The sequence below is a fragment of the Puma concolor genome, chromosome D2 (genome assembly GCF_028749965.1).
Source record: "Puma concolor isolate L17-30 chromosome D2, mPumCon1.1.hap2, whole genome shotgun sequence".
Taxonomy (NCBI): domain Eukaryota; kingdom Metazoa; phylum Chordata; class Mammalia; order Carnivora; family Felidae; genus Puma; species Puma concolor.
The window spans coordinates 6496729-6523073 of record NC_141677.1 but is presented as its reverse complement, the minus strand read 5'-3'; the positions used below and the strand labels follow the sequence as shown (position 1 = coordinate 6523073).

Below are 26345 nucleotides of genomic sequence, written 5' to 3'. Positions count from 1 at the left end.
AAATACAATGTTAGCGCTCTCACCCTTTAAGTGCTATTGTAGACTATGGCAGGCTATTCTGTGATTTTTACCTGAATTGAGACCATGTCACCCCACCGTGGGGAAGGTTGAGCTTAGCAGAAAGGTGCCTGTGGGTCCTGGGCAGGCAACAGTAAGATGCACAGAAGGAGAGGGAGACATAGGGTGATGGGCTTGGACTTCCATGTCTGCCTTTCTAAGCCAGATTCTTGGCCCTGACCCAGTTATATTTTCTGCATGGGATCGGGTCACAGAAAGAGAATGTGCTCCCTTAACGTTTGCTCACACCTTCACGAAGGTAAGGGAGATGAGGGTCTGGACTATCCAGGACAGTGACAATCAAATGCCCACTATTCGTTGTCATGTTCTATCAGCCTCATCTGTTAAACACTGTTACTCCTGCTGTGTGAAGGAGCCAGTGAGAGAGATGAGGGAGGCCCTCAAATATTTCTCCAGTGTCACTCTTTCTTGGGGAATGTGGTGGGATCCTCCCCCATCTATAGACGCTCAGGAAGCAAGATTACATGTTTTCCCCACTCCTACGCTTACAACAAAACTATGCAGTGGGTCTGTTGTTCTCTCCACTTTATGGATAAGGTAATAGAGTCTTAGAGAAGGCAAGTAGCTTTTTCAATTTCACACAGTCAGCAAGTGGGACAGCTGGGTTCTGAACATACAGATGCCTGATGTCAGATCCCATATTCTTAAAAGTGACATTATTCTATTATCTTGCAGGGAAAAATGCATTGACCACCTGCTTTTTGCGTGGCACTTTGCTGGCAATTTCAGAGGGTACATAGTCAAAGGAGTCATAATGCATGTTCCCTATGAGCTCACTGCCCAGTTGGGGATAGGAGGAAGGGAGTGTAATAGAAAAACACATGAACTATAGTTCACTGGAGTAAAGTTCAGTGGTGTGTAATCTACTGAATAACAAATAGCTCCGGAATATGGTGGTTTAAAACAATAAACATCATCTAGGGGATTCTGGGTGGCTCAGTTGGTTAAGCATCTGACTCCAGCTCAGGTCATGATCTCATGGTTTGTGAGTTTGAGCCCCACATTGGGCTCTCAGCTCTCAGCATAGAGCCCCCTTTGGGTCCTCTGTCTCCCTTTCTCTCTGCCCCTCCCTCCTCCACTTGCATGCTCTGTCTCTCTCAAAAATAAATAAACATTAAAAATAATACGGGGCGCCTGGGTGGCTCAGTCGGTTGAGCGGCCGACTTCGGCTCAGGTCACGATCTCGCGGTCCGTGAGTTCGAGCCCCGCGTCGGGCTCTGTGCTGACAGCTCAGAGCCTGGAGCCCGTTTCAGATTCTGTGTCTCCCTCTCTCTCTGACCCTCCCCTGTTCATGCTCTGTCTCTCTCTGTCTCAAAAATAAATAAACGTTAAAAAAAAAAATTAAAAAAAAAATAATAATAGGGAAGGGAAACAAAAATAATATAAAAACAGGGAGGGGGACAAAACAGAAGAGACTCATAAACATGGAGAACAAACAGAGGGTTACTGGAGGGGGTGTGGGAGGGGGGATGGGCTAAATGGGGAAGGGGCACTAAGGAATCTCCTCCTGAAATCATTGTTGCCCTCGATGCTAACTAATTTGGATGTAAATTTAGGAAAATAAAAAATAAAGCAAGTTAAAAAAATAATAAACATCATCTCATACATTGTGTTGATCAGGAAATCAGGACTGGCTTAACTAGGTGGTTCTGGCTTAGGATATCTTGAAATCAAGGTGTTGGCAAGGGCCACAGTCATTGGAAGGCCTGATTGAACCACTTCCAAGATGACTCACTTGTGTGGCTGCTGATAGAAGACCTCAGTTTCCCACTTTCCAGATCCTTGTGGCCCAGAACTGTTGCTTCCCCCAAAGTGAGTGACTCGAGAGAAGGAGAAGTGAAGAGGCCACAGTTGTGCTCAGGAGTTGAGCTTCCAGCATATTCTGTCCATTGGAAGCAAGGTACCAGGTACATTTCACACCCAGGGACAGGACAGCAGAACCTCCCTTCTTACAGGGAGGAGGAGAGAGGAACTTGTGGGCACACAGTGATTTAAAACCACCACAAGGGGAATCCGAAAATGGAACGTAGGGGAAAATTTCACAGTGGATGTGACATTTGAATGGACAAAATTTTAGTTTATTTTAATTCCAGTATAGTTAACGGTAGAGTTATATTTCGGGTGTACAGTCATTTAACAATTACTGAGTGCTCATCAAGTCAAGTGAATTCTTAGTCCCCTTCACCTGTTTCCCCCATCCCTTCTCTCATAACCCTCTGTTCATTCTCTATAGCTAGGGTCTGTGGTTTGGTTTGTCTCTCTTCTTCCCTTTGTTCATTTGTTTTGTCTCTTAAATTCCACAGATGAGTGAGGTCATATGGTATCTATCTTCCTCTGACTGACTTCTCTTAGCCTAACACTCTCTAGATCCGTCTATGTTGGTGCAGATGGCAAGATTTCATTCTTTTTTTTTTTGAATATTGAAAAAAGTTTTTTTAATGTTTATTTCTGAGACAGAGGGAGACAGAGCACGAGCAGGGGAGGGGCAGAGAGAGAGGGAGACACAGAATCCAAAGCAGGCTCCAGGCTCCGAGCCGTCAGCACAGACCCCGACGTGGGGCTCGAACTCATCAACTGTGAGATCATGACCTGAGCCGAAGTCGGATGCTCAGCTGACTGAGCCACCCAGGTGCCCCAAGATTTCATTCTTTTTGATGGCTGAGTAATATTCCATTGCATATGCATACCACATCTTTTTATCTGGATGGGAGGAATTTTAACTGGTTAACGTGGCAGAGGGAGGGATGTAGCCTCCTTTGCAGGCACAAAGCTTCCTGCTATTAGGACCCATGTAAGCATGTAATTAGAAATACACCTAGCAGGTATGTTGGTCATAATCGTAGAGGGTCTGGGATGCCGGTTTATTTTGACTTCTGTTAAGTGATGGGGCTTCTGCAAAAACTTTTGAGTGGAGGAGTAATGCAAACCTAATTTTGCTTCAGAATGATTAATCAGACAGCAGTGTTTGATGAAATAGACTGAGGCTGGAGGCCAGGACACAAATCGGCAGCTTTGCTAAGTTAATACGAAGGCTCTACTGGTGGGGATCTAGTTGGGAAAATGGTAATCACACTCGGTATTTCAAACAGAGGAGATTGAACACAGGGGAGTTTTACAACATGTTGGAAGGCTGCATGAACTGGAAAGGGAAGGGAAGCTCGCGGGAAGGATGTCAACTTTGCCTGGACATTTCCCCTGGACCGTGTGAGGCTCACACAAAGGTCTTCAGTCAGTGCGGTGGCCATGAGGCTACCTGGTAGTAAGAGGTCACCTTAAATGCAAATGAGGTTTGAGAATGAATAAAAATAAAAGCTAAAACTTGCCTAGTTCCCGCGATGAGTCACGCCTGATGGCTCCACGTACACTAATGAATTCAATCCTCCAAACAACCGGAGGAGGCAGGTGCTATCATTATGTCATGTGACAGGTTGGGAAACAAACACGAGCTGCAGGGGATCAGGGAACTTGTCTGCGGAGCTGGGTGGCCCACACTTGTTACCACGACGCTTACCACTTTTCTCAAGGGTCGGAGATGGTTCTCATGGGGATATGGTGGGGTCATGAGAAGAAATGGGAGAGTCAGGGGTGGACTTTGGGGGTGGAGTGGGGAGGGGAGAGGGGATTAATGTGTTGGACTGCAGAGGCTGTGAAGTCAACAGTCCACCATTTCACCATCCCTTCCTATTTTTACTTTCCCCGTGTAATCTGAGACCCGGTGGGAAGGCCTTTAAATGAACCCACTCTGTTATCCCAGGCTAACCCAAGGGAAAGTGTGAGGAATAAATGTAGCTCAACAATTGCCTTCCCGCTTCCTTATAATACCTGCTTTTAGGCAGGTTCTCAGCCTCAGCTTTGAGGACCGATGACATTTCCAGCATGCAATGAAGGTTCTGGAAGATCCCTGAGCAGTGAGACAGGGCAGAACAGAGGGGCTTTCCGGGTCTTTCTGCGGCAGGTTCCCAGGTGTGTCAGTAATAGGAAACCGAATGGAAACTGAACACAGAGGTGAGCTGTAGAGCTTAAGGTAACTTCTTCATTCTGTTGAAACACCCCTCCTCATGAAGTAGGTAACATGCTATTTACCATGGCTGCTGGCAGACGTTGTTACTAGATGATTGAGTTTTTCTTTTCTTTTTCTTGAAGCTCCGTGGTTCTGAATTCACATTGGAGCATACAGGTTAGGATAGAAGTTTTGGGAGATGTTTGTGGTCTTTCTCTTTTGTTTTAAAATTTGAGTGCCATAATTTTTCTTCCTTTTTTTTTTAATGTTTATTTTTGAGAGAGAGAGAGAGACAGACACAGAGACGGAGAGACAGAGATACAAAGCACAAATGGGGGAGGGGCAGAAAGAGAGGGAGACACAGAATCTGAAGCAGGCTCCAGGCTCTGAGCTGTCAGCACAGAGCCCGATGTGGGGCTCAAACTCACGAACTGTGAGATCGTGACCTGAGCTGAAGTTGGACGCTTAACCGACCCAGCCACCCAGATGCCCCCGTAATTTCTCTCTTGCTAAGACCTCGATTCTTGTGTAAGCCCGAAGAAGTACACTTGCTATAAAACCCTAACATTCTCTGGGAATAAAAATGGGATGGGGTTAGGAGAGCTTTAAGGTTGACCAGAAGTTCTTTCTCTTTGCTACCTTCCTGTCTTAGTTACAGAACTGTGAGCACATTAGCTTTTCAGAGCAGCCTTTAGTCGAGCTTTCATGGTGCCCCTTTAGCGATGGGCTTCTCCTTCATGAGTGGAGTTATTACTGTTTTAGAAGAAGACATAGGGTGATGAAGAGTGTGGTCTGGATTTGGGTCACACAGGAGCAACATGGAGACTTACTGGGATGGAGAATGTAGGCTACTTGGTCAGAGGGTGTTGGTCTGGTCATGTCATAGTTCCTTTCACATTTGCCTGGCATCACAGGATTGTGTATATGGACGTGGTAACCTAGCAATCGGTGTGTGGGACGCGGATTAGTTAATGAGGCAACACTGTTCATAAGATGTTCCTCATTCAATGACCACACGAGTAGAATGAGGGTGGGGTAGCTCTTCCCCTAAAATAGAAGAGATTGGTGGTTGTATTTACGCGGGTTAAGTATATAGCCTGTAAGTTGCACGCTTCCCAAGCGTGTTCTGGGACCGTCTTGCACCAGCTCATGAGGGCTGGCTGTTAAATATTCAAGAGCTTGGGGGGGGCTCGTTGTTAAATTTTGGAAGCTTGAAATTGACTGGGGCAGGGAGTATTTACACCAGAGAAACTGACAAGCGATTCAAATGAGAGCTTTTCGTTTCCCGCTATGTGACGGTTGATCAGCCTACCACTGCCTGTGCCACACGGAGAGTAGACAGCGTTGCTAATCAAAAAAGGCACTCTTTCTTGCTAAGCCCAGGTTTTGGCTCAGGATCCTTCTCAACACCACACGTCTGAGAGCCACCACCAATAGACAGGACTAAGTGCGTGACGTAAGTGATATTTGCGATCCCTGCCGTAAATGCACTGTCATTACTGTGCCGGGTATTAACTGACAGTATCTTACGTTGAGGAAGGTCGCTTTGGGTCTGACACTTTTGCTAGATCATTTTAATGATTTTTGACATTTAAAAAAAGTGAACAGGGGCTTCTGGGTGGTTCAGTCAGTTAAGTGTCTGACTTCGGCTCAGGTCATGATCTCAGTGTGTGGGTTCAAGCCCCATGTTGGGCTCTGTGCTGACAGCTCAGAGCCTGGAGCCTACTTCAGATTCTATGTCTCCCTGTCTCTCTGCCCCTCCCCTGCTCACGTTCTATCTCTCTCTCTCAAAAATAAATAAATATAAAAACTTTTTTAAAAAGTGAAAAAAAAATTTTTGTTAATATTTATTTTATTTATTTATTTATTTTTTTTGAAAGACCATGAGGGGCAAAGGGAGAGGGAGACAGAGGATCCAAAGTGAGCTCTAGCTCAGTGAGCTCTAGCTAGTGAGCTCTAGCTCTAGCTCATCGGGCACCGAGCCCGATGTGGGGCCCGAACTCATGAACCCTGAGATCATGACCTGAGCCAAAGTCAGATGCTTAACCAGCTGACCATCCCGGTGCCCCTTGACAAAAAAAAAAAAAAAAAAAGGTCAAAACATCTTTCCCAAGGAAGCCACAATAACGCCCAATATCAGGTTGAAGCTGATTAAAGCAGAATCAGAAACAGGTTCTCAGCACCAGGGATTTTTCTCTCCATTGTCTTCGTGATACTTCTGGACCCTATGAGCACACTTATCATGCGTTTAGATGTTCACAGTCGTCCTGAATTACTGCTCAGGATTTCTGTGGGTCAGGAATCCCAGGGAGGCCAAGCTGGGTGATTCCGACTTAGGTTAGAACCGAAGTCACACACACACGCCCACTTCCGTGTCATGGGTTGAACTCACGTGTCGGCTGGGGCTGCGGGTGTTGGAAGGCCTGGCTGAGGCCGAAGGGTCTACTATTCTCAGGTGGCTCACCCGCCTGGCTAGCGAGTTAGTGCTGACAAGATGGTTCCTTTCCGATGGGCCTCCGCACAGGGTGGCTGGGGTGTCCTTAGGTCCCCGCGGTTGCCTGCCCCCAGACCAATAAGGGTGACAGTATATGTCAGGGAGCATGGAGTTCTTCATTTTGGGCAGGGAGGCGGCAAGGGGCCCTTACACAACTGTTCGCTGCTCCCGGGATGCTTTCCATTGGTGTTGCTCAACCGGCTTACGCTCTTGGGTGGAAGGCAGCCTCTCTGGAAAGATGTTTCCTCATTGACACCCATCACTCTTTTTCCCCACTCAACAACATTTGTCTTCAGAGCACTTATCACTGTGTGATACCATATTACGTGCTTCTTTGCTTGTTACCTTTCTCCCTCATTAGAATAAACGCTCCATCAGGGTAGGAACCTCATATACTCCTAGTGCTCAGATATTAACCTCATATCGCTCCTAGTGCCTGGATATTAATAGCATGTGTGGAACGATGAATAGCAAACCATACTGGTTCAGCAGTTAGAGAGATGTGGATCCAGGTTGTGGCTCTCACATTTACTAGGTCAGTGGGCAAATTATTTATCTTCTTTACACTTCAGTGCTCTTAGCTAAAAGATGCGGTTCCAAATATCCACCTCTGGGGCTCCTGGGTGGCTCAGTCGGTTAAGTATCCATCTCTTGATTTTGGCTCAGGTCATCAACTTCATGAGATGGAGACTGCATGGGGCTCCGGGCTGACAGTATGGAGCCTGCTTGGGATTCTCTCTCTCCCTCTCCCTCTGCCCCTCCCCTGTTCCCTCTCTCTCTCTCAAAGATAAACAAACATTGAAAAAAACATCTACCTCTTGGGGTCGTTATAAAGATTTTAAAATAACATAATGTGTGTCCTACCTAACACTGTGCTTACATACGGCGAGAGTCTATGAAACGTTAGCCTTGATGGTTACTGGTTTTGTTGAAGTTGTGCCTATGATGAGACACATCAGCACCGAGTGAAGGGCCACTCGACAGGGGTGCCACTGATATGGATCCTTGATTAGACTCATTGGAGCCTTTTCCATAGTGAGTTGCTATGTTATCCCTCTTCTTAGTTCTGTTTTTTTTTTTTTTTTTTCTTTTCTCTTGAAGGTCCTGAACAGACTGCAGAGTAAATATGGCTCCCTGTACAGACAAGACAACGTCATCCTGAGTGGCACTCATACACACTCGGGGCCAGGAGGGTATTTCCAGTATACTGTGTTTGTAATCGCCAGTGAAGGATTTAGCAATCGCACCTTTGAGTACATGGTCACTGGCATCGTGAAGGTAGGCAAAGGGCCCCAGAGGAAGCTGCCCTGTCCCTTGTTCACAAGTGTTCAGGAGTGGTTTGCTGTGATATGGAGAGAGTCCTTATAGGATGTTGCCCTGAGCAGTCTCAGCACCTGCCCCCTCCGTTTCTGACTCCCCAGGAGCTTCTGGTCTCCGAGGCATTGACTGATTGAGAGGGGCAAGTTCCGTGCAGTGAGCCTCCTGCAGGTGTCCAAAGGGACAGCAAACGTTTCCTATGTCACCCTTACAACTGAGAGGGCCCTACCGTCTGTTCTCTGTGCAAAGTCACACAAAAAGGAAGCCATCAAGGAACCAAAAGTCACTGCAAGTAATTCCAGTCTCGCCTCCTAGTTCCCAAACAACATGACAGGGGATCCACTTCATAAACACACGCCCTTATTTCTCACGTCCTCTCTGAGAGTTCTAGACAGCACGGTCTTCCGTGTTCCTGGCTTGGGCGCCTCTTTCTCCTCTCTCCCCACCTTGCAGCTTATTACTACCTCCCCCAGGGTCCTTTCTCCTGTTTCCCTCATACCTTTCCCTTCTAGATTTAGTCCCTCTCTACTTTGTCTCATGAAGTCCCCCCCAAACCTGGCGATCCAGTCGGCAAAGGCAGAAATGTCTTTACCACGATGTTTTCCAAACCGTGGATGGTAATTCATGGCTGGCTTCCTGAAGTCAATTCCATGGGTTGCAAGAAGGATTGAATGAACAGAACTAAAGTAAAACAGATCGGAGCCTATCATGGTGCAAAACATACGGGAAGGGTGTATTTTGTGAGCTTCTGTTTTAGCACACATACGTCGACATGTATTAAGTTGTGATGAAAAATGTTTTGCTTATGATGGCTTTGAGTCAGAAAAGTGTGAAAAACTTGGCCTCAGAGGTTGAGGGCAGGGAGAGGACAAGGAGGGTGGGACACCTTCAAGCTAACAAATCCTGGTCCTAGGTCGGGGGGAGTCGCTTCCGGTTTGGCCAATTGAACCTGCGAACGGTGCCTGACTCAGCGGCTCTGAGACACTCAAGTGACCTTCCCAGGTCACGGCAATTCTTATGTCTCAGCCTTGAGGCCATCTGTGTGCCCCCGAGTGACACTGGCCATGTGGTTCTCTAGCTCTTGTCCCATAGCAGGGGCAGCTAGGAGACCAAGGAAATTGTCCACAGCGCTCCTCTGTTTCTATTGACTAAGTCCTTATCCAACAGGATGTCCAAATTCACAACTGGCTCTCTCTCTCTCTCTCTCTCTCACTCTAACCCACAGAGCATTGAGATGGCGCACAAAAATATGAAACCAGGCAAAATCTTTATCAACAAAGGAAACGTGGAAGGTGTACAGATCAACCGAAGCCCCTCTTCTTACCTTTGGAATCCTCCGTCAGAGCGAGCCAGGCGAGGGGCATTATCACAATAAAATCATGGGTTTCCTTTAGAGATCAGCAACAAAAATCTAAGGATGCAGTTGGTACTCAAGGAATGGGGTGGGATCCTGAAAGAGTAGTAAAGCTAAAGTAAAGTTAAAACATGTTGATCATCTAAGACTGGCAGAAATAAAAAGTGAATGTGGTAACACACTCCAGCCCGTGCACCAATCGGCCCGCTCTGCTGGCGGCTGGGGTCAGCGTGAGTGTTGGAAGGACTCCCAGTTTCGCAATCGGGCACGACTCTGGTTCCATCTCTGCTTTATCACTTCCTAGTCACGTGACCTTCAGTGATTTACTTATAGTAATTTACTGCCTCTCAGCTTCTGTAAAGCGGAGATGAAAATGTGCGCAACACGTGTTTATTAAATTAATGAATAGCTCTTTTTGTTAGATCGTTCAGCAGAAATCGTCTCCATCCAGGAGAATGTGGCAAGAGAGAAGACATAAAAGGATAAAGAAGCAGGAACAAAGAACAATAAATAAAACTAGCATAATGGAATGGAACTAAGGCCGATTGTTTGTTTGCTTAAGTGCTGACCCAGGTTTGCCACAGGAGAGAAGCCCTTGACTGCTGTGGCACAGTAAAATAATATCTCACTTTCAACCTGACCACCTGGCATTTTACATTTGTCTGCGTATTTTTCCATCCATTTCAAAGGAGTTGAGTTTTAGAAAACATAATCCGATTTCCCTTGAAAGGCCATGAAAGAACGCTTGAAGCTACAGGTCAGGGATGGTTTTGATGTTGCATATTCCCTGCTATGTTTAAGAGATTCCGTGAAAATTTGACCGGAGTAGAAATTTCAAAGACAAATCCCTTTTCTAAGAAACACCTGTATGTTCTATAAGATCACGACCATTACATAAAGATGTCAATTTCATCTCCAGTTGGCTGACCTAATGCCACTAAGTGTGATGCTATTTGCAAGCCATTTCTTTAGCTGAGGACTGAGGTCCTGGATGTGGTTCGTAAGACCATAGCACATCAGGAAACCTCGCTCACTGAAGGCATTTTGACTTTAGTTTTTGTGTCAGCTTCTACTGTTGGTCATACAAGAAGCCCAGGCTCTAACTAACATAGAAGTGACTGCGTTTCTTTGTTTTGACTAGGTATTCTTCAAATACTGACAAAGAAATGATCATCCTAAAAATGGTAGATTTGAATGGAGTTGACCTGGGCCTTATCAGGTACTCTGTTGACTTTTTTTGCTTTTCGTCCTGTCTGGATAGCTTTCCTTAATCATGGAGGTGGGGACGGGGAGGGGGGCGTGGGAGGAAGAGACTAGAATAGTGGCAGCAGCGGCTGGGAATATGTTGAGTAGTTAAGAGTCCAGACTTGGGAGTCAGACACATCTGGGTCCAACCATGGATCCTGGGGCAAGGTTCTCAGCTTTCCAGGGCTCGGTTCCTTACCTGGAAAACAGGGCTAATTAAAGGATGATGTAAATGAGGGATTCAGGTAAAGAAGTGTAGTGTAGCATCTGGGATATGACATAAGGATTCAGTCAATACCAGTGCTTATTATTCTATCAAGATGTCATATGTGGAATTTCTACGATGGCGGACCATTATCTCTTGGTAAAATGAGAAAACAATCTGACCAACCAGGCTAAATGATTATGGGTTTGAGATGATTTATCTGTGTTTTCCTAAAAGAATGAAGTCAAGTCTAATGTAGGACAATGCCAATTAGTGATGGAAGCAGAATTGAGGCCACCTGAAGGAAGCAGATGAGGTGAAATTACAGCCTGGCACAGGTTTTAGTTCAGGATTATACGTAAGAAGACATGTGGATTTTTTTTTTTCATAAAGAAGGCATTTGCATTCATGTGTGAATTTTGTCCCTGCAATTGGACTGACTCAGGAATTGACTGGCTGGGTAACAGCCCCAGGTGCCTTGATGCGCAGACGTCCAAGTGATGGAGGATACCTGAAGGAAGTGTATGATGGCTCATGGGAGCTACAGTTAAATGGCTTGGGTTCGCTCTGTGTTGTCATCGTGATGAGCTTTGTGACTTTGGCCAAGTGACTTAACTGCTCTGTGGCTCAATTTTCTTTCTTTCTTTCTTTCTTTCTTTCTTTCTTTCTTTCTTTCTTAAATGTTTATTTATTGATTTTGAAAGAGAGAGAGAGAGCAGGGAAGGGGGAAAGAGAGAGAGAGACAGAGACAGAGAGAGAGAATCCCAAGCAGGCTCCACACTGGCAGCAGAGCCCGATGTGGGGCTCGACCTCACGAAATGTCAGATCGTGCCCCGAGCCGAAATTAAGAGTCGGATGCTTCACCAACTGAGCCACCCCTCAATTTTCTGACTTTAAAAGTGAGGGATAAAGTGAGTCCTTAAAATGTTGATAATAAGCGTGAGTAAAGGTGGTAGGGGCCTATCAGGTAGGATTATGAAATACTTAACTGAAAGGGTCTATGTAAGTCAAATTAATAATTAATTAAAATTAATAAGAGGTGAATGAAAACATTAAGGACTGTGATCAGTACTGGCCCTGTAACCAGGTGGAGAACAGCACGGTGGTGAGGAGTTCTGGTTTTAGGGGTAGATTTTAGGACTTGAGTTCAAATCCCAGCCTTGCCACTTACTAACCTACTTACACCTCAACTATTCCATTTGAAAATGGGAATGATAATGCCTCATAGGACTGTTTCAGGATTAAATGACCTAATACATGCAAAGTTCTACTCTGTGTCTGGCATAGAAAAGAGTTTTATTATTTTGGTTAAATGGTAAGCAGAATAACATTCTACTTCTAAGAACTCCATTGTTGGCTTCTCAGAATGCTTGACGTTCTTTTTATGTATTTTCTTAAATGTTTATTTATTTATTTTGAGAGAGGGAGATAGTGAGGAGGGGAGGTTCAGAGAGAGGGAGAGAGAGCATCCCAAGCAGGTTCTGCACTGTCAGCGCGGAGCCCAACATGGGGCTCAAACTCACAAACTGTGAGATCATGACCTGAGCCGAAACCAAGAGTCGGATGCCTAAGTGACCAAGCCACCCTGGATGGCCCTGAATGTTTGACATTTTTAGCATTGGAGTTACTTCATTGGGTGTCAAGTGAGGTCACTAAAAACTCCCTGATAAAATAAACTTTATTATCTGGGTTGACATGATAGAAGTTATTCTTCCATTATAGTGAATTCATCTACTGATTAGTTGCCAACTGGTGTTGAACACAGTGGACTTTCTTTTTTAAAAAAATGCTTTTATTTATTTTTGAGAGAGACACAGAGTGTGAGCAGGGGAGGAGCAGAGAGAGGGAGACACAGAATCTGAAGAAGGCTCCAGGCTCCGAGCTGTCAGTATAGAGCCCAGCGTGGGGCCCGAACTCACAAACCGTGAGATCATGGCCTGAGCTGAAGTCAGACCCTTAACTGACTGAGCCACCCAGGGGCAAAAACAGTGGACTTCCTAAATGTGTGCTTGGGGTATGTGTTGTGATGGGCATGGTCCCTATCTTGAAGGCTCTAACAGACTAATGGGGTGATTGGGGCAGGGGACAGAGACAGACAGGCAAGTAATCACAACATACATCAGATGGCCATCAGTGCTGCCACCTGGCCATCGATCGATGCTGTGGGAACTTGGAGGAGGTAGCAGGGATACCTGAGAGCATCGTGGAAGTCATGAAAAGACAGTGAGCTGGGAGGCCAGAGGATGGGCTATGTCAGGGAGGGGGTGAGGGAGGAATCCGAAAAGGTGAGCTAGCTCCAGATTGTGGGGCACTTTGGTGGGCCATTTGGTTAGGAGACAGTCAGGATACAAACATGTATCTCTGACGAGTTAGAGAATTCCACATTCGCTGGGAGAAGGAGCCTTTTTCCTTACAGTTTCCACTTAACTCTTGGCTGAATGACTGAGATCGTCCATGATTCCCTCTTATTAGTTTCTGAATCCTTTAATGATGCCCATGGAAGACTAAAAAATGTTGTCGTTCTTCCAGATGTTCGTGGCTTCCTCGCATATAACTATATAACATATCTGGAAGTCCCAGGGCCAACCGTCAAGGTTATAGCAACTCTCCTCCATCTGCTAGGCTTAACACCCTGCAATAACTTGCTATTGTTTTTGCAGCCACCATATGTTATCCTTGACATAATTGCTCGTGCAATTGACTCTTGTTGCATAGTGGCAATTGCTCTTTGAATGCATTAAAAATGATCCAAAGCATAAAGCCAAATCTGGGCTGCTGAGTAACTCAGCCACCAGATGTAGGTGCCTGCTGTTAGGCAGAATCCCAAGGCATGAGGAGTTTGGAAGCCTAGAATCTCTGACTGGCGGAACATGGGTGTCATCTGCCTCACAGCTCAGCTAAGGGCCAGGTAGGTGATGTGACCTGCCCAGTGTTGCAGCCCAAACTGTTCTCTTCATGCTGGGAACCATATTGAGGTCCACAATTTCTTCTTTCCTACCTTCACCTTTGGTTTCATTTCTTCATTCGGCGAGTCTGCACCGGAGACCTACTGGGTGCCACGCAGGACTTCCCAGTCTTTGGAATGGTGCTTTTCCTGGCCCTGAAATCAGGAATCAAATAATACCCACACCCGTGTTCCTTGAGCAAGTCCCTTAAGTTCTCAGAGACTCAATTTCCATATTTCTCAGATGCAGATATAACCTCTTCTCTCCAGAGATCATCGATTTATTTACTCATGTATTAAATGGTGTAGAATATATGTGTCATGAACTGAGCTCGTCCTACAGATACACTGATGGGCAAAAGTAGATGGCGTTGTTGCCCTCAGAGAATTTATAATCTCTTGGTAGAGACAAGAGGTATCCAAACAGTCCTTGAAATATGTGTAAGATGATAACTGGGTTAAGTGCCAGGAAAGGAAGGTGCATAGCATTGTCTTAAAGGGATGTGACCTGGGCAGGGAGACTGGGAAAATCTTCCCTAAGGAAGTGATAATGGAGCTAAAAACCAAAGGAAGATTGAGAATTATTTGTAAGCCTTTTATTTTTATATACATTCCAGCTAGTTAACATACAGTGTAACATTAGTTTCAGGTGTGCAATATAGTGATTCAACCTTCCATACATCACCCGCTGCTCGTCACAAGTGCCCTCCTCAATCCTCATCACCTGTTGAACCCATCCCCCACCCACCTCCCCTCTGGTGACTGTCATTTTGTCCTCTATCGGTAAGAGTCTGTTGGGGCGCCTGGGTGGCTCCGTCTGTTAAGCGTCCGACTCTTGATTTCTGCTCAGGTTGTGATCTCACCGTTTGTGAGTTCAAGCGCTGAGTTGGGATCTGGAGCCTCCTTGGGATTCTCTGCCTCCCCCTCTCTCTGCCCCTCTCCTGCTTGTTCTCTGTCTCTGTCTCTCTCTCTCTCTCTCTCTCATAATGAATAAATACACATTAAAAAAAGAGTCTGTTTCTTGCTTTGCCTTTCTCTCCCTTTACTTCCCTTTGCTTGTTTGTTTTGTTTCTTAAATTCCACATATGAGTGAAATCATGTGGTATTTGTCCTTTTCTGACTGACTGATTTCACTTAGCATTATACTCTCTAGCTTCACCCAGGTCATTGCAAATGGCAAGATCTCATTCTTCTTTTATTGTTGAGTAACATTCCATTATATATAGATATCTATATCATATATGTATATCATATATGTATATATCTCATATCTATCTATATCATATCTATATCATATGTATCATGTATGCATATATATAGATATATATATCACATCTTCTTTATACATTCATCTATCAGTGGACTCTTGGGCTGCGTCCATATCTTGGCTATTGTAAACAATGCTGCTGTAAATATCCAGGCGCCCGTATCCCTTTGAATTCATGTTTTTGTAATCTTTGGGTAAACACCAAGTTGTGCAATTGCTAGGTCGTAGGGTAGTTCTATTTTCACTTTTTGAGGAACCTCCACACTCTTTTCCAGAGTGGCTGCACCAGATGGCATTCCCACCAACACTGCAGGAGGGCTCCTGTTTCTCCATATCCTCACCAACTCTTGTTTTTGTGTTGTTGATTGTAGCCGTTCTGACAAGGTGTGAGGTGATGTCTCATTGTAGTTTTGCTCGGCATTTCCCTGATGATGAGTGACGCCGAGCATCTTTTCATGTGTCTGTTGGCCATCTGGAGGTCTTCTTTGGAGGAATGTCTATTTGTGTCTTCTGTCCACTTTTTTAATTGGATTATTCATTTTGGGGCTGTCGACTTTTATAACTTGCTTATGTATTTTGGATACTAAGCCTTTCTTACATGTCATTTGGAAATATCTTTTCCCATTCCGTAGATTGTCTTTTAGTTTTGTTGGTTGTTTCCTTTGCTGTGCAGAAGCTTTTTATCTTGATGAGGTCCCAACATTCATTTTTGCTTTTATTTCCCTTGCTTTCAGAGACATGTCAAGTAAGAAGTTGCTATGGCTGATGTCAAAGAGGTTGCTGCCTGTGTCCGTCCTCCTCTAGGATTTTTGTGGTTTCAAGTCTCACAGTTAGGTCTTTAATCGTTCTGAGTTTATTTTGCATATGGTGTAAGAAAGTGGTCCGGCTTCTCTCTTTTGCATGTTGCTGTCCGGTTTTCCCAGCACCAATTATTGAAGAGACTGTCTTCTTCCATGGGATATTCTTTCCTGCTTTGTCAAAGACTAATTGACCATATAGTTGTGGGGTGGAGAGGGCTGCAGTTAGCACATAGGACCTTGGTGCACAACTTACAAAAGCGCTTTCTTCTCTGGGCCAAGGTGCTTAGCTCCGTGAGCTGAGTGGGGGTTGGATTTCAGCCTCCTTTTACCCCCTTTGCAACTCATCTTTGTGCAGGACACAACCTGCATGCTGGACATGGCGGCCCAGGTGTGAGAGACTAGAACTTGGGATGGGTTTATTACTCTTTTAGAATATTCAAGAAGCTCGATTTTGCATTTGGCTTTTCTTTTCTGCTTCAGAGTAGGAAGTGCATAGTGTCCCAATGAAGAGGCCCTAGAAAATGCCTCGATTACCTAGGAGGAGAGAATGATTATAATATTCTATATTACTCTGCTGTTTATTGATTCACAGAGCATAGTCAAAATGTATTATTTTTCATCCCTAGGAAACAGAGACTAGGAAATTTTAACTAACTTGGCTACGGAGTAGGATAAAATCTCAAATCTCTGGACCTTCCGTGGTACCTTGATTACATTATGCTGACTCCTAGCTGTGATGTAATCATTATTTAGAAATGTTTGTTAACAGGGACGTTAGTTATCCGTTTATATCTGTGCTCTAACTTCTTTTGAAATTACCTCGACCTAACTTCACTCTTTTGAACTTTGCTTGGAAGAATGTTGTTTTGACCAGATAAAATAAATTGTGAGGGCCGCTTTCTTATATTAAAATGATGACCTTTCTGCATATCTTTACAATACTCATCTGTTCCCATCGCGCTTTGGTCGCTGTGACAAGCCTGGTATTTTAATCGCACATATTTCAAAGGCCAGAGGAGGAAAAATACAGCATCTTCTCACTCTGAGATTCACATCACTTTTCCGAATGCTTATTTTTTCAGTTTTGTAGAGAAAGGCAAATTCAATTAATTTTCCAAGGCCTAAAATAAATGAGCATAAAGCCATGAAATCAATACGAATTCAAGTCTAATTAGCAGACTAGAATTCTCAGCAATTGCTTTCTCTACAGATATTATTGTCAGCCCCTGATTGAGAGAACACACCTGATCCCCCTCTGTGTTCCTTGGCGTGTAACACGATGCCAACCACACTCTTGCTGCTAACAAATTCATGTTGGTGGAGTGAGAAGAACAATTGTCATCTCTCCTTGCCTTTATCCGTTATGCTGTGGCCAGAATGACCGTCCGTCCTCTAAACCCATCTTGATGCCTTTGCTACAAATGAGTTTTCTCCAGTGATCCCTTTGCCGAGTCCCTACTCCTCTTTTAAGACCCAGCTCAGATGTCGCATCCTCTCCCAAGCATTTCTCAGGTGCAAGATGATGCCTCGCTCACCTCCACGTCTCCAGTGCCTGGCACAGAATCAAAATTAACTGTGTATTGAATGAGCAGGTGAATGAACGGAGGGAACAGAGCCAGTATCCCACAGCAGATTAGAACTTGGGCTCTGTGGTCTGACAAACCTGGACTCTTAGACCTGCTTCTTGACTTACAATGGGTGTGACCTTGGTCAGATTACTTACTGGCTCACTCTGAGACTTCGTTTCCTTGGCCATAAAATAAGGACAATGATAACATCTGCCTCCAAGCATGCTTTTAGGATGACATGAGATCCTGTGTATAAAATCCCTCACCTCATCAGAGCGACATGACAGTCCATGCTGATAAAATTGTTCCACAGGCTTCCTTTGATTGCCCTAGAGAGATTGCAGTCTGGCTGAAGCTGGCTGACCTCAGGGCAATCATATTAGACAGAAGTGTTCTGGTTGGGGAGCCATGGGAAGGTCACGGCCACCACCCCATTTTCCTTCCAAACTAAATGGAGTAAAACTGTAAAAAGACTCCCAACTAACTGGAAAACACTAGTTGACTAGAATTTTCTCTGGCACCTGAGTTTTAGGAGAAGGAGACAAACCCATATCTGCAAAAAGGAAACTAATATAAGGATTTTTTCAAAAGAGAGAAATTTTGCAAGTAACTTTAGGGCATGAGCTCAGAACCACCTTTAACCTAATCTTCTGTTCCTTTACATGGGGGCAATACATGCCTTGGGGAACAAATTTAGCTCATAGGCTGGTGATTGGTTTGTTCAACACTGTTTAAAAAAATTCTAAATGGATGCCAACATGAAAAAAACACTATTATAGAAATTTTCAAACATATGCCAATTTAGAGTGATTAGTCTTTGAGTTTCCATGTAACTATTATCCACCTTCAGTAATTAGCACTATTCTGCCACTCTGTTTCATCCCACCTCTCCTTTTGTTTTGCTTTGCTAGAGCTTTAATTTTTCTTTTTTAATGCTTATGTTTTGAGAGAGACAAAGACAGTGCGAGTGGGGGAGGGGCAGACACACACACGTGCGCGCTCGCACACACACACACATACAGAATGTGAAGCAGGCTCCATGTTCTAAGCTGTCAGCACAGAGCGTGACGTGGGATTCGAACCCACGAACTGGGAGATCGTGACCTGAGCCGGAGTTTGACGCTTAACCGGCTGAGCCACCCTTGCTTTGCTAGAGTTTTAAAAGCCAACACCAGATAGCAAATCATTTCACTCATATATATTTCAGTGTATATCTCTATCAGGGAAAAACGTAAAAAAATATAACCATAACCCATGATCCCAACCAACAAAATGAAAAATAGTTTCTTGATATGCTCTAAAACCTAGTCTGTGTTCAGTTTTCCCTGATTGTGTCAGTAAGATCTTTTTATAATTGTTTTATTTGAATCAGCATCCAAATAGTCCGCCCACCAACTCCATTTGTTGGCTATGTGTGTTAAGTCTCTTAATCGGTAAGATTTCTCCTCCTTTTATTCTGTGCTATTTACTTCCCTCTTTCTTTTTTAATGAAAATTTTTTTCTTCTCTTTTTTTTTAATTAAAAAAATTTTTTATTTGGGCATAGTGGACACACACTGTTATATTCGTTTCAGGTGTACAACATAGAGACTGGACGATTCAGTGCCTTGTGTTATGCCCACCACAAGCGGAACTCCTGTCTGTCACCACAGGGCACTGGTACACACACTGCCATTGACTCTGTTCCCTGGGCTGCACCTTCCACCCCCGTGACGTACCCCTTCCCTAACTGCAAACCTGCGCCTCCCGTTCCCCTTCAGCCATTTTGCCCAAACTTCACACCTTTCCTCTCACGCCATTTACTTCTTCAAGAGTTTTTTAATCGAGGGGTGCCTGGGTGGCTCATCGGTTAGGCATCCGACTCTTGATTTTGGCTCAGGTCGTGATCCCAGGCTCGTGGGTTTGGCCCCGAGTCCGGCTCTATGCTGAGCACAGAGCCTGCTTGGGGTTGTCTCTCCCTCTCTCTCTCTGCCTCTCCCCTGCTCACAGGCAGGCACGTGTGCATGTGAACGCATGTGCACTCATTGTCTATCTCAAAATAAGTAAATAAACTTGAAACATAAATCGATAAATATTTCGCAAAATCATGGATTTATCAAAGATCTGGAAGCTCTGGCTTGCTCTCATAAGGCAACATTTGGCAGCCGCATAGTAGAGGCTACGGTCTTTAGGCCCATGCAAGTGCCTCCGGTAGAGTCTTTAGTAGACCCATAGTAGAGTCTTTAGGCCCATGCAAGTGCCTCCAGGTATCCACAGTCCACACCGGTCCCCGTGGCACCAACCAGCTGAACTCATCCGTGTTGCCTACCCAGCCCCCGTGGGCCTTGTGCTGGCCATCTCTGACCTATGTATACATCTGTTGGGCAATGAGAACTGAATCCTGAATGATGACCTTGACGTTTAAAAACATCCCTAGTCAGTAAGTAAATGTTCAGCTTTGTGAGCTATATTACTTAGGTAGGAATGTAAGCTGAAATGTTTTATAGAGTCGTCAGCAAAGAATTAAACCAACAAAAGATTTTTTTTTTTTTTTTTTACACAAATCCTACATGGGCCTGGAAGTTCATGAATTAGCATCTCTCTTTCCTTGAGCATTCGTTCTAGTTAATTTGCTTTCCAGCCTTCCATTCTGTATCTTTTTTATCCATGTGGAGGTTCGATCCTACAAAGGCCATTGGACAAGGTGTCCCAAGACCCCAACTTTAGTCTTGCTCCTCTGTGACCAATGAGCTACCATTTTGCTTCTCTGAGACACCTTGCCGGGTGGAGGTCATAACTGCCTGGGCTCCAGGGCCGTTGTGAAGTGCAAGTACGGTAACAGATGTGAAATTAGTTTGTAGACGTTGTGGCTCTATACTTAAACAGGTATTACTATGCATACGGCTAACATCAAATTATGTATAACAGCCTCTTTCACACCTCTGTGCGCTTACTGTGTTGTTCCTTCCCCCTGGAATGCCCTTAAGAATTAATTGCTAGTCATCTGTGGTCCCCAAACACTTTATGCCTATTTTTTATAACGTTTGTCACACTGCACTAAAGCCATTTGTTTGCATCTTTGTCTGACCCTGGGTGTAAGGAAGCTTCAGTGTGTTCAGAACAGGGCACACGGCAGGGTCTCCGTAAAGGTCTTCTGAATTAGATAGGGTTGACTTCAATCATTGTTATGTGCACCTGTCTTGAAGGACAAGGTCGGCACCCACACAATGCTTTAGGCATATCGTCTGATCGCTGACCGTTTAGTTTTGTATTTTTGACTTACGTAAATGCCTAGACTTTTTGAGTATATTATTCATAAGCTAAGCTCATCATCAGTGAAATAACCTAAATGTGAAAGGCCTACCGTTGAAAACGTTTTTGTTTTGTTTTGTTTTGTTTTTTTTCCTGCTGGAGAAAACCAAAGCTCGCAGGCATTGTTTTGACTCCATCACCTGGTTCTCTTCCTGAGCCGAGGGCTCCTTTTCTCTTACAGCTGGTTTGCCATCCACCCCGTCAGCATGAACAATACCAATCACCTTGTCAATAGTGACAACATGGGCTATGCATCTTACCTTTTTGAGCAAGAGAAGAACAAAGGATATCTACCTGGACAGGTGAGATTTGGGTCATTGAAAACATCATCTTAATTCATTAGATCCTCATTTGTACAATGCTCAGAATAGCTGATTCAAATCTTCAGTGTAAAGTGTCATCAGGCACGTCACATACTAATATGCTTGGATAAAAAGAATTCTCCATCCTCCCTGAGAGGGGAAGAAAAATTAACAATGACTGTGTCAAATGCTGCTGACATCTGTAGCTTCATAAAGTTGCAATTAGTTAGAGAAGGAAGGACAAGCTCAAGATTTTTGCAATACGTGATACTTTTTGATCGGCTTGGGAATATGATCAACCGGGTTGATGTTAACTTTTCTCTTCAGAGCTATCAAAGTATTAAGTACCTTCTGAGTAGCATTAAGAACCTGAATGAGGAGGGGACAGGTGATGAATCTTTTCTGCGGTCCAGATTTCCCTGTTAATGGCGAATTTCCTTTTAAGGAGTTTCGTCATACTTTCTTTTAATAAGCCCCAAGGGAGAGACGACCCTAACCCACCAGACTTATTATTGTAACTTTGAAACGCAATGAGGGATGGAATCAGAGATGGGGGCCGGAACTCAGTCCATGTGCCTCAGAAATCTCCTCAGCTCTGTGTTAATTACTGACTACAGATAGCTAAGCGGTTGTGGGGGGGGGGGGGGACTGCTCTGTTGGAGCCTAAGGTCCAAGTCCCAAATGCCAAAGAATATAGGACGATAAGAACCCCAAGCCCTTGACTAGGATAAATGTCTAGAAAGTGCAATGATACCAAAGTTATTAGCCCCATGAGCATTCATAGTGATCTTTTAGCTCCTGACTGATAAAATACTATTTTTTTTTCATTTTAGCCTGCATTTTAGGGAAAAGAAAGGAACTTCCCATTTATGATCATTGGCTGGGGCATTTTGAGATAAGTTATATTTTTGGTGTAAAAAAAAGACACATGATCTCCAATACCTGCTTATTTCTTTCCCTAAGAAAATTGAAGTCATGGAAGGTGGAATTGCATCAGCTGGGTTGAGGTTAAAGTCTTACACCACTCAGAAAGGTTATGTGCTGTTACTTCAGGTTGAAGAGCTAAAAGAAAAGATACACGGAGGTAGATCTGGATGGTGAATGCTATATTTAGGTTCAGTTTTGCCACAGGAACATCTGGATTCATATTTTCTTTTTAAGCCAGTAGGGATATTTATTTTTCAAGGAGAAAGGGACCTCTCAGCTCCAGACACAATACCAGGAAGGAGTTTGATGAGTCAGCATTTTATACCGTGTTGTTGTATGCTGTGTTTCTTGTCAAAATGTTTCTGTTTGTGGCACAGAGTTGAAACTCTCCTATTTGAAACAGCTTTATTGATCGTTGGAATATCATGAGCGTGATAACATGCATGTTGACTGCAATGTGAAGTTTTTGCAAAGTTTCTCAGAATGTCCTACCTCCTCCTTTTATTGTGCTCAAATGGTTTTGAAGAGTTCCCCAGAGTGGATGGAATGTTTGTGTTTTGAATGGAATTCATTGTGGGAAATAAGAGAGAATAAAAGGCAGTTGGATGTTTCTTTTGGCAGGGACCCTATGTAGCAGCCTTTGCTTCATCAAACCTCGGAGACGTGTCCCCCAATATTCTTGGCCCGCATTGTGTCAACACAGGAGACTCTTGTGATAACGCCAATAGCTCTTGTCCCATCGGTGGGGTAGGTAATTATGACATGAGATCTTTGTGTTTGCATCTCATGTGCATTTTAAGTATTCACCATTAACTTATAATTGTGTTCTCCCCAAGTGCACCCAGGCCTACTGACCTCTCAGGAGCACCCACTAAATTTCGATTGGATAAAATTCTAGTTCTCCATTGGATTGACGCTTAAGTGTTTTGAATGGTGAGGCAATTAGTAAATGTCAGAGATGAAATACCCTTGCCCAAACTTGGACAGTCTGAAACATTTCACCTTGGCATTTCTGATATCACAAGTTAGTACCAGAAACTGCTTGCCTGAGATGTTTCTCACTTGTGAAGTCTACAGCATTTTACACACACACACACACACACACACACACACACACAAAACACATCAACATTTTTTTTTCTTTTCTTTAAAATCACAACAGGGGTGCCTGGGTGGCTCAGTCGGTTTAGCGGCCAACTTCGGCTCAGGTCACGATCTCACAGTTTGTGAGTTTGAGCCCCGCATTGGGCTCTGTGCTGACAGCTCAGAGCCTGGATTCTGTGTCTCCCTCTCTCTCTGCCCTTCCCTTGCTCATGCTTGCTCTCTCTCAAAATTAAATAAACATTGGCATGCCTGGTGGCTCAGTTGGTTAAGCATCTGACTTCTGCATAGCTCATGAATTCGAGCCCTGTGTTGGGTTGTGCTGACAGCTCAGAGCCTGGAGCCCACTTTGGATTCTGTGTCTCCCCCTCTCTCTGCCCCTCCCTTGCTCATGCTCTCTCTCTCAGAAATAACTAACTAACTAGCTAACTAAATAAATAAACAAACATTAAAAAATAAAAATAAAGTCACAAACAACAAATCTTGCTCTCAAAACTCACATAACATGGAAAACCTAGAGGGCAGTAAAAAGTGAGTTCCTCTTCATTCCCTTCCGTCTCCCCCCTCCCAGGAAGTTACCACTATCCCACCTCTTCCTATATACTTGTCCACACATTCACGAACAAAATTTTACAACTTCTTTGTTGATTTTTTTAGTGGGACTGGGATTCGAGTTTTCCACCTGCTTTGTTGTCTTTAAAATTGTTTTAGGGCTGAACACAGGTCTGTGTGGCAAGATTTAAAGACTTACTATTATTAGTATGGCTTTATTTAGGCCACACCGTCATTTATTTCATTGTTTCCCTGCCACGTTCATTTAGATTTTTTCTGCCTTGACGTGAGAAGCAGATCGTAGTTTCTGGGCTCTTGTTCTTTGTGTTTATAGAACATGTCACCTGTGATACGACTTTTATTAAACGTCATTTCTGGGCTATTTATTCTATTCCCATCAATTCTACCCAACGGGTAGTAGAGCGTAACAATTAGAGTTTTCTCTTATATATTACCAGTTTGGTATAGAAAGTCTTCCTTTGTTACTCTTCCTTTGCAAAATGTTCACACATCATTCATTCACATTTGATTTCAAGATTACTTGTTGAATTCCATCATTCAGAGAGGAAACGTTTAAATAAATTATGGTACCTGTTCGCAGTAGAATATTATGTACCAACAAACTGTACTGTGTTGGAATATTGAATGTGGGAAAAAGCTCACAGTACACAATGTTGATTTAGAAAATCAGTATTTGGGGGGCGCCTGGGTGGCTCAGTGGGTTAAGCATCCAACTTCGGCTCAGGTCACGATCTCACGGCTCGTGAGTCCAAGCCCCGCATCAGACTCTGTGCTGACAGCTCAGAGCCTGGAGCCTGCTTTGGATGCTGTGTCTCCCTCTCTCTCTGCTCCTTCCCGTCTGGCACTCTGTTTTTCTCTCTGAAAAATAAATAAACATTAAAAAAATTAAAAAAAAAATAAAATCAGGATTTAATCTTTTATATTGATTATGATTGCAGTTTTTAAAGTAAATGTATTGTAGTGAAAAGACAAAGTGAAACCCACTGAATTGTTAACCCTGACTTTCTCTGTTTGGCATTACTATGGCATTACAGGGGGGGTTTATTCTGTTGATTTTGTTTATTGTTTTTATTCTATTTATACACTTTTGTAGTTTTTTCCTACAAGGAGAATACTTTTAATCAGTAAAAATTATCACAGAATCACACCCTGTCCCGCGACAGAATTCTCTTTCTCTCCATTCCATTCCATCTGTTAGATTTGCTTCCCTCATGATTGCAAGATGGCAGTCAGTACTGAGGACGGTACATCCTTTTCTCCCCCCAAATATGGTGAGAGGAGAGAGAGAAAACCCTTCTCTAACCATGGAATAAAAGTTCTTTTCCTTCTGATTGGGTCACGGGAGGTACATACCCATTCCTGGACCGAAACGGTTGCAGGGGAAATAGTGTGCTGACAGGCTCAGGCTGGGGTTCCTGACCAATCTTGGGGAGGGCCTAGGGAATTAACCACGGTCGTCTTAGACTTACCTGGGCTGGGAATGGAACCGTTGACTGTGAAAGACGCGATGCCTTTTTGAACAAAATCGTGATTCGCTCGAGAAACAGAAAGAGGGAAGTCGGCAAATGTTGCCGTATCTCTTGCTTTCACGTAGCTTCTTTCAACAGATTTTTTTTTTTTGTAACTTCAGAAACTAGCTTTCATTAAAACAAAGATATATACTTGTTAACAATGCAAACAATGTTGAGAAGTTCGGGAAACGAAACAGGTCAATGCGCAGCCTCTAACTCCACGATTAACCTGTTAAACCTTAAATGAACATCCTACTAGGCAGCCTTTTCGGCTTCCACGCTCCTACGTGTCCGCACAGTTGTACACAAATGAGGTCACGCTGGGAAGGCTGTTCTATAGCTGCTTTCTTATTTCCCACGAATATACTTTATTTTTTTTAGTTTATTTATTTATTTTGAGAGCAAGAAAGAGAGAGAGAAAGCAGAGGAGGGGCAGAGAGAGAGAGGGAGAGAGAATCCCAAGCAGGTTTCACGCTCAGCATGAAACCCAACATGGGGCTCGAACCCACAGCCCTGGGATCATGACCTGAGCCAAATTCATGTGTCGGATGCTTAACCCGCTGAGCCTCCCTGGCGCCCCTCCAGTGAATACACTTTAAAACATCCTTTAAACGAATGGTACAGTTTTCAATTTAAGTACCGTAACTTAGTTCACCGATCCCCTCGTGATGAATATTTTCTTTCCTTCCCTCCTCTCTCCCTTCTTTTTTCCTCCCGTCACATAAACGGACTACATGTGTCATACATATTTTCACGTGTGTATGAGTTTCACCTTAGGACAAATTCTTGCGAGCGAATTTGCTGTTCAAGGGAAAGCACAGTTCCCATGGGGGTGACCATGAGTCCTGTCCCCAGCCACAGTGTGTGAGTGACCCTTTCCCCAAAGCCTCCCTGATGCCTGGTTTATCAAGCGTTCAGTCTTTGCCAACAGAACAGGTGGAGTTCCTTTTTGTAGTTTAAATGTATATTTAATGATTCACAGGCTTGAATGTATTTTAATGTTGAATAGAGATTTACATTTCTTTTTTGCAAATCACCTATTTTCATCTGTTTCCACTGTGTATCCAGTAGGATTTTTTTTTTTTTGCTTTTTTCCTCCCAGATTTATTGAGATATAATTGAGAGATAACATTGTATCATTTTAAGGCATACACTGTGATAATTTTGATACACATATAGGATGCTTTTTACTGCAAATAAGAGAAAACCCAACTCCATAGGGATGAATCGGAAGGTTATTAAGGAGGTGTTCATCCGCATTTTCTTGAAATGCTTTTTAATTTTCAATTATAGTATTTAAGTATCTGGTCAATGTCAACGTTTTCTGGGGTCAGAAGGGAAGGATAGAGCCAGGTTTATCTACTGATTT

The 26345-nt window shown here is 43.9% G+C and overlaps 1 protein-coding gene across 3 annotated transcripts in view; it reads left to right on the top strand.

Moving 5' to 3' along the window:
- ASAH2 (N-acylsphingosine amidohydrolase 2) overlaps positions 1-26345 on the top strand; it is a 100962-nt gene that overhangs the window by 47718 nt on the left and 26899 nt on the right. For all 3 annotated transcript variants that reach the window (XM_025914983.2, XM_086679500.1, XM_086679499.1), the window contains 5 exons: positions 7674-7850; positions 9115-9242; positions 10385-10462; positions 20744-20864; positions 22413-22538. In XM_025914983.2, the coding sequence (XP_025770768.2) occupies positions 7674-7850; positions 9115-9242; positions 10385-10462; positions 20744-20864; positions 22413-22538 (630 nt within the window). The remainder of the gene's footprint in view (positions 1-7673; positions 7851-9114; positions 9243-10384; positions 10463-20743; positions 20865-22412; positions 22539-26345) is intronic.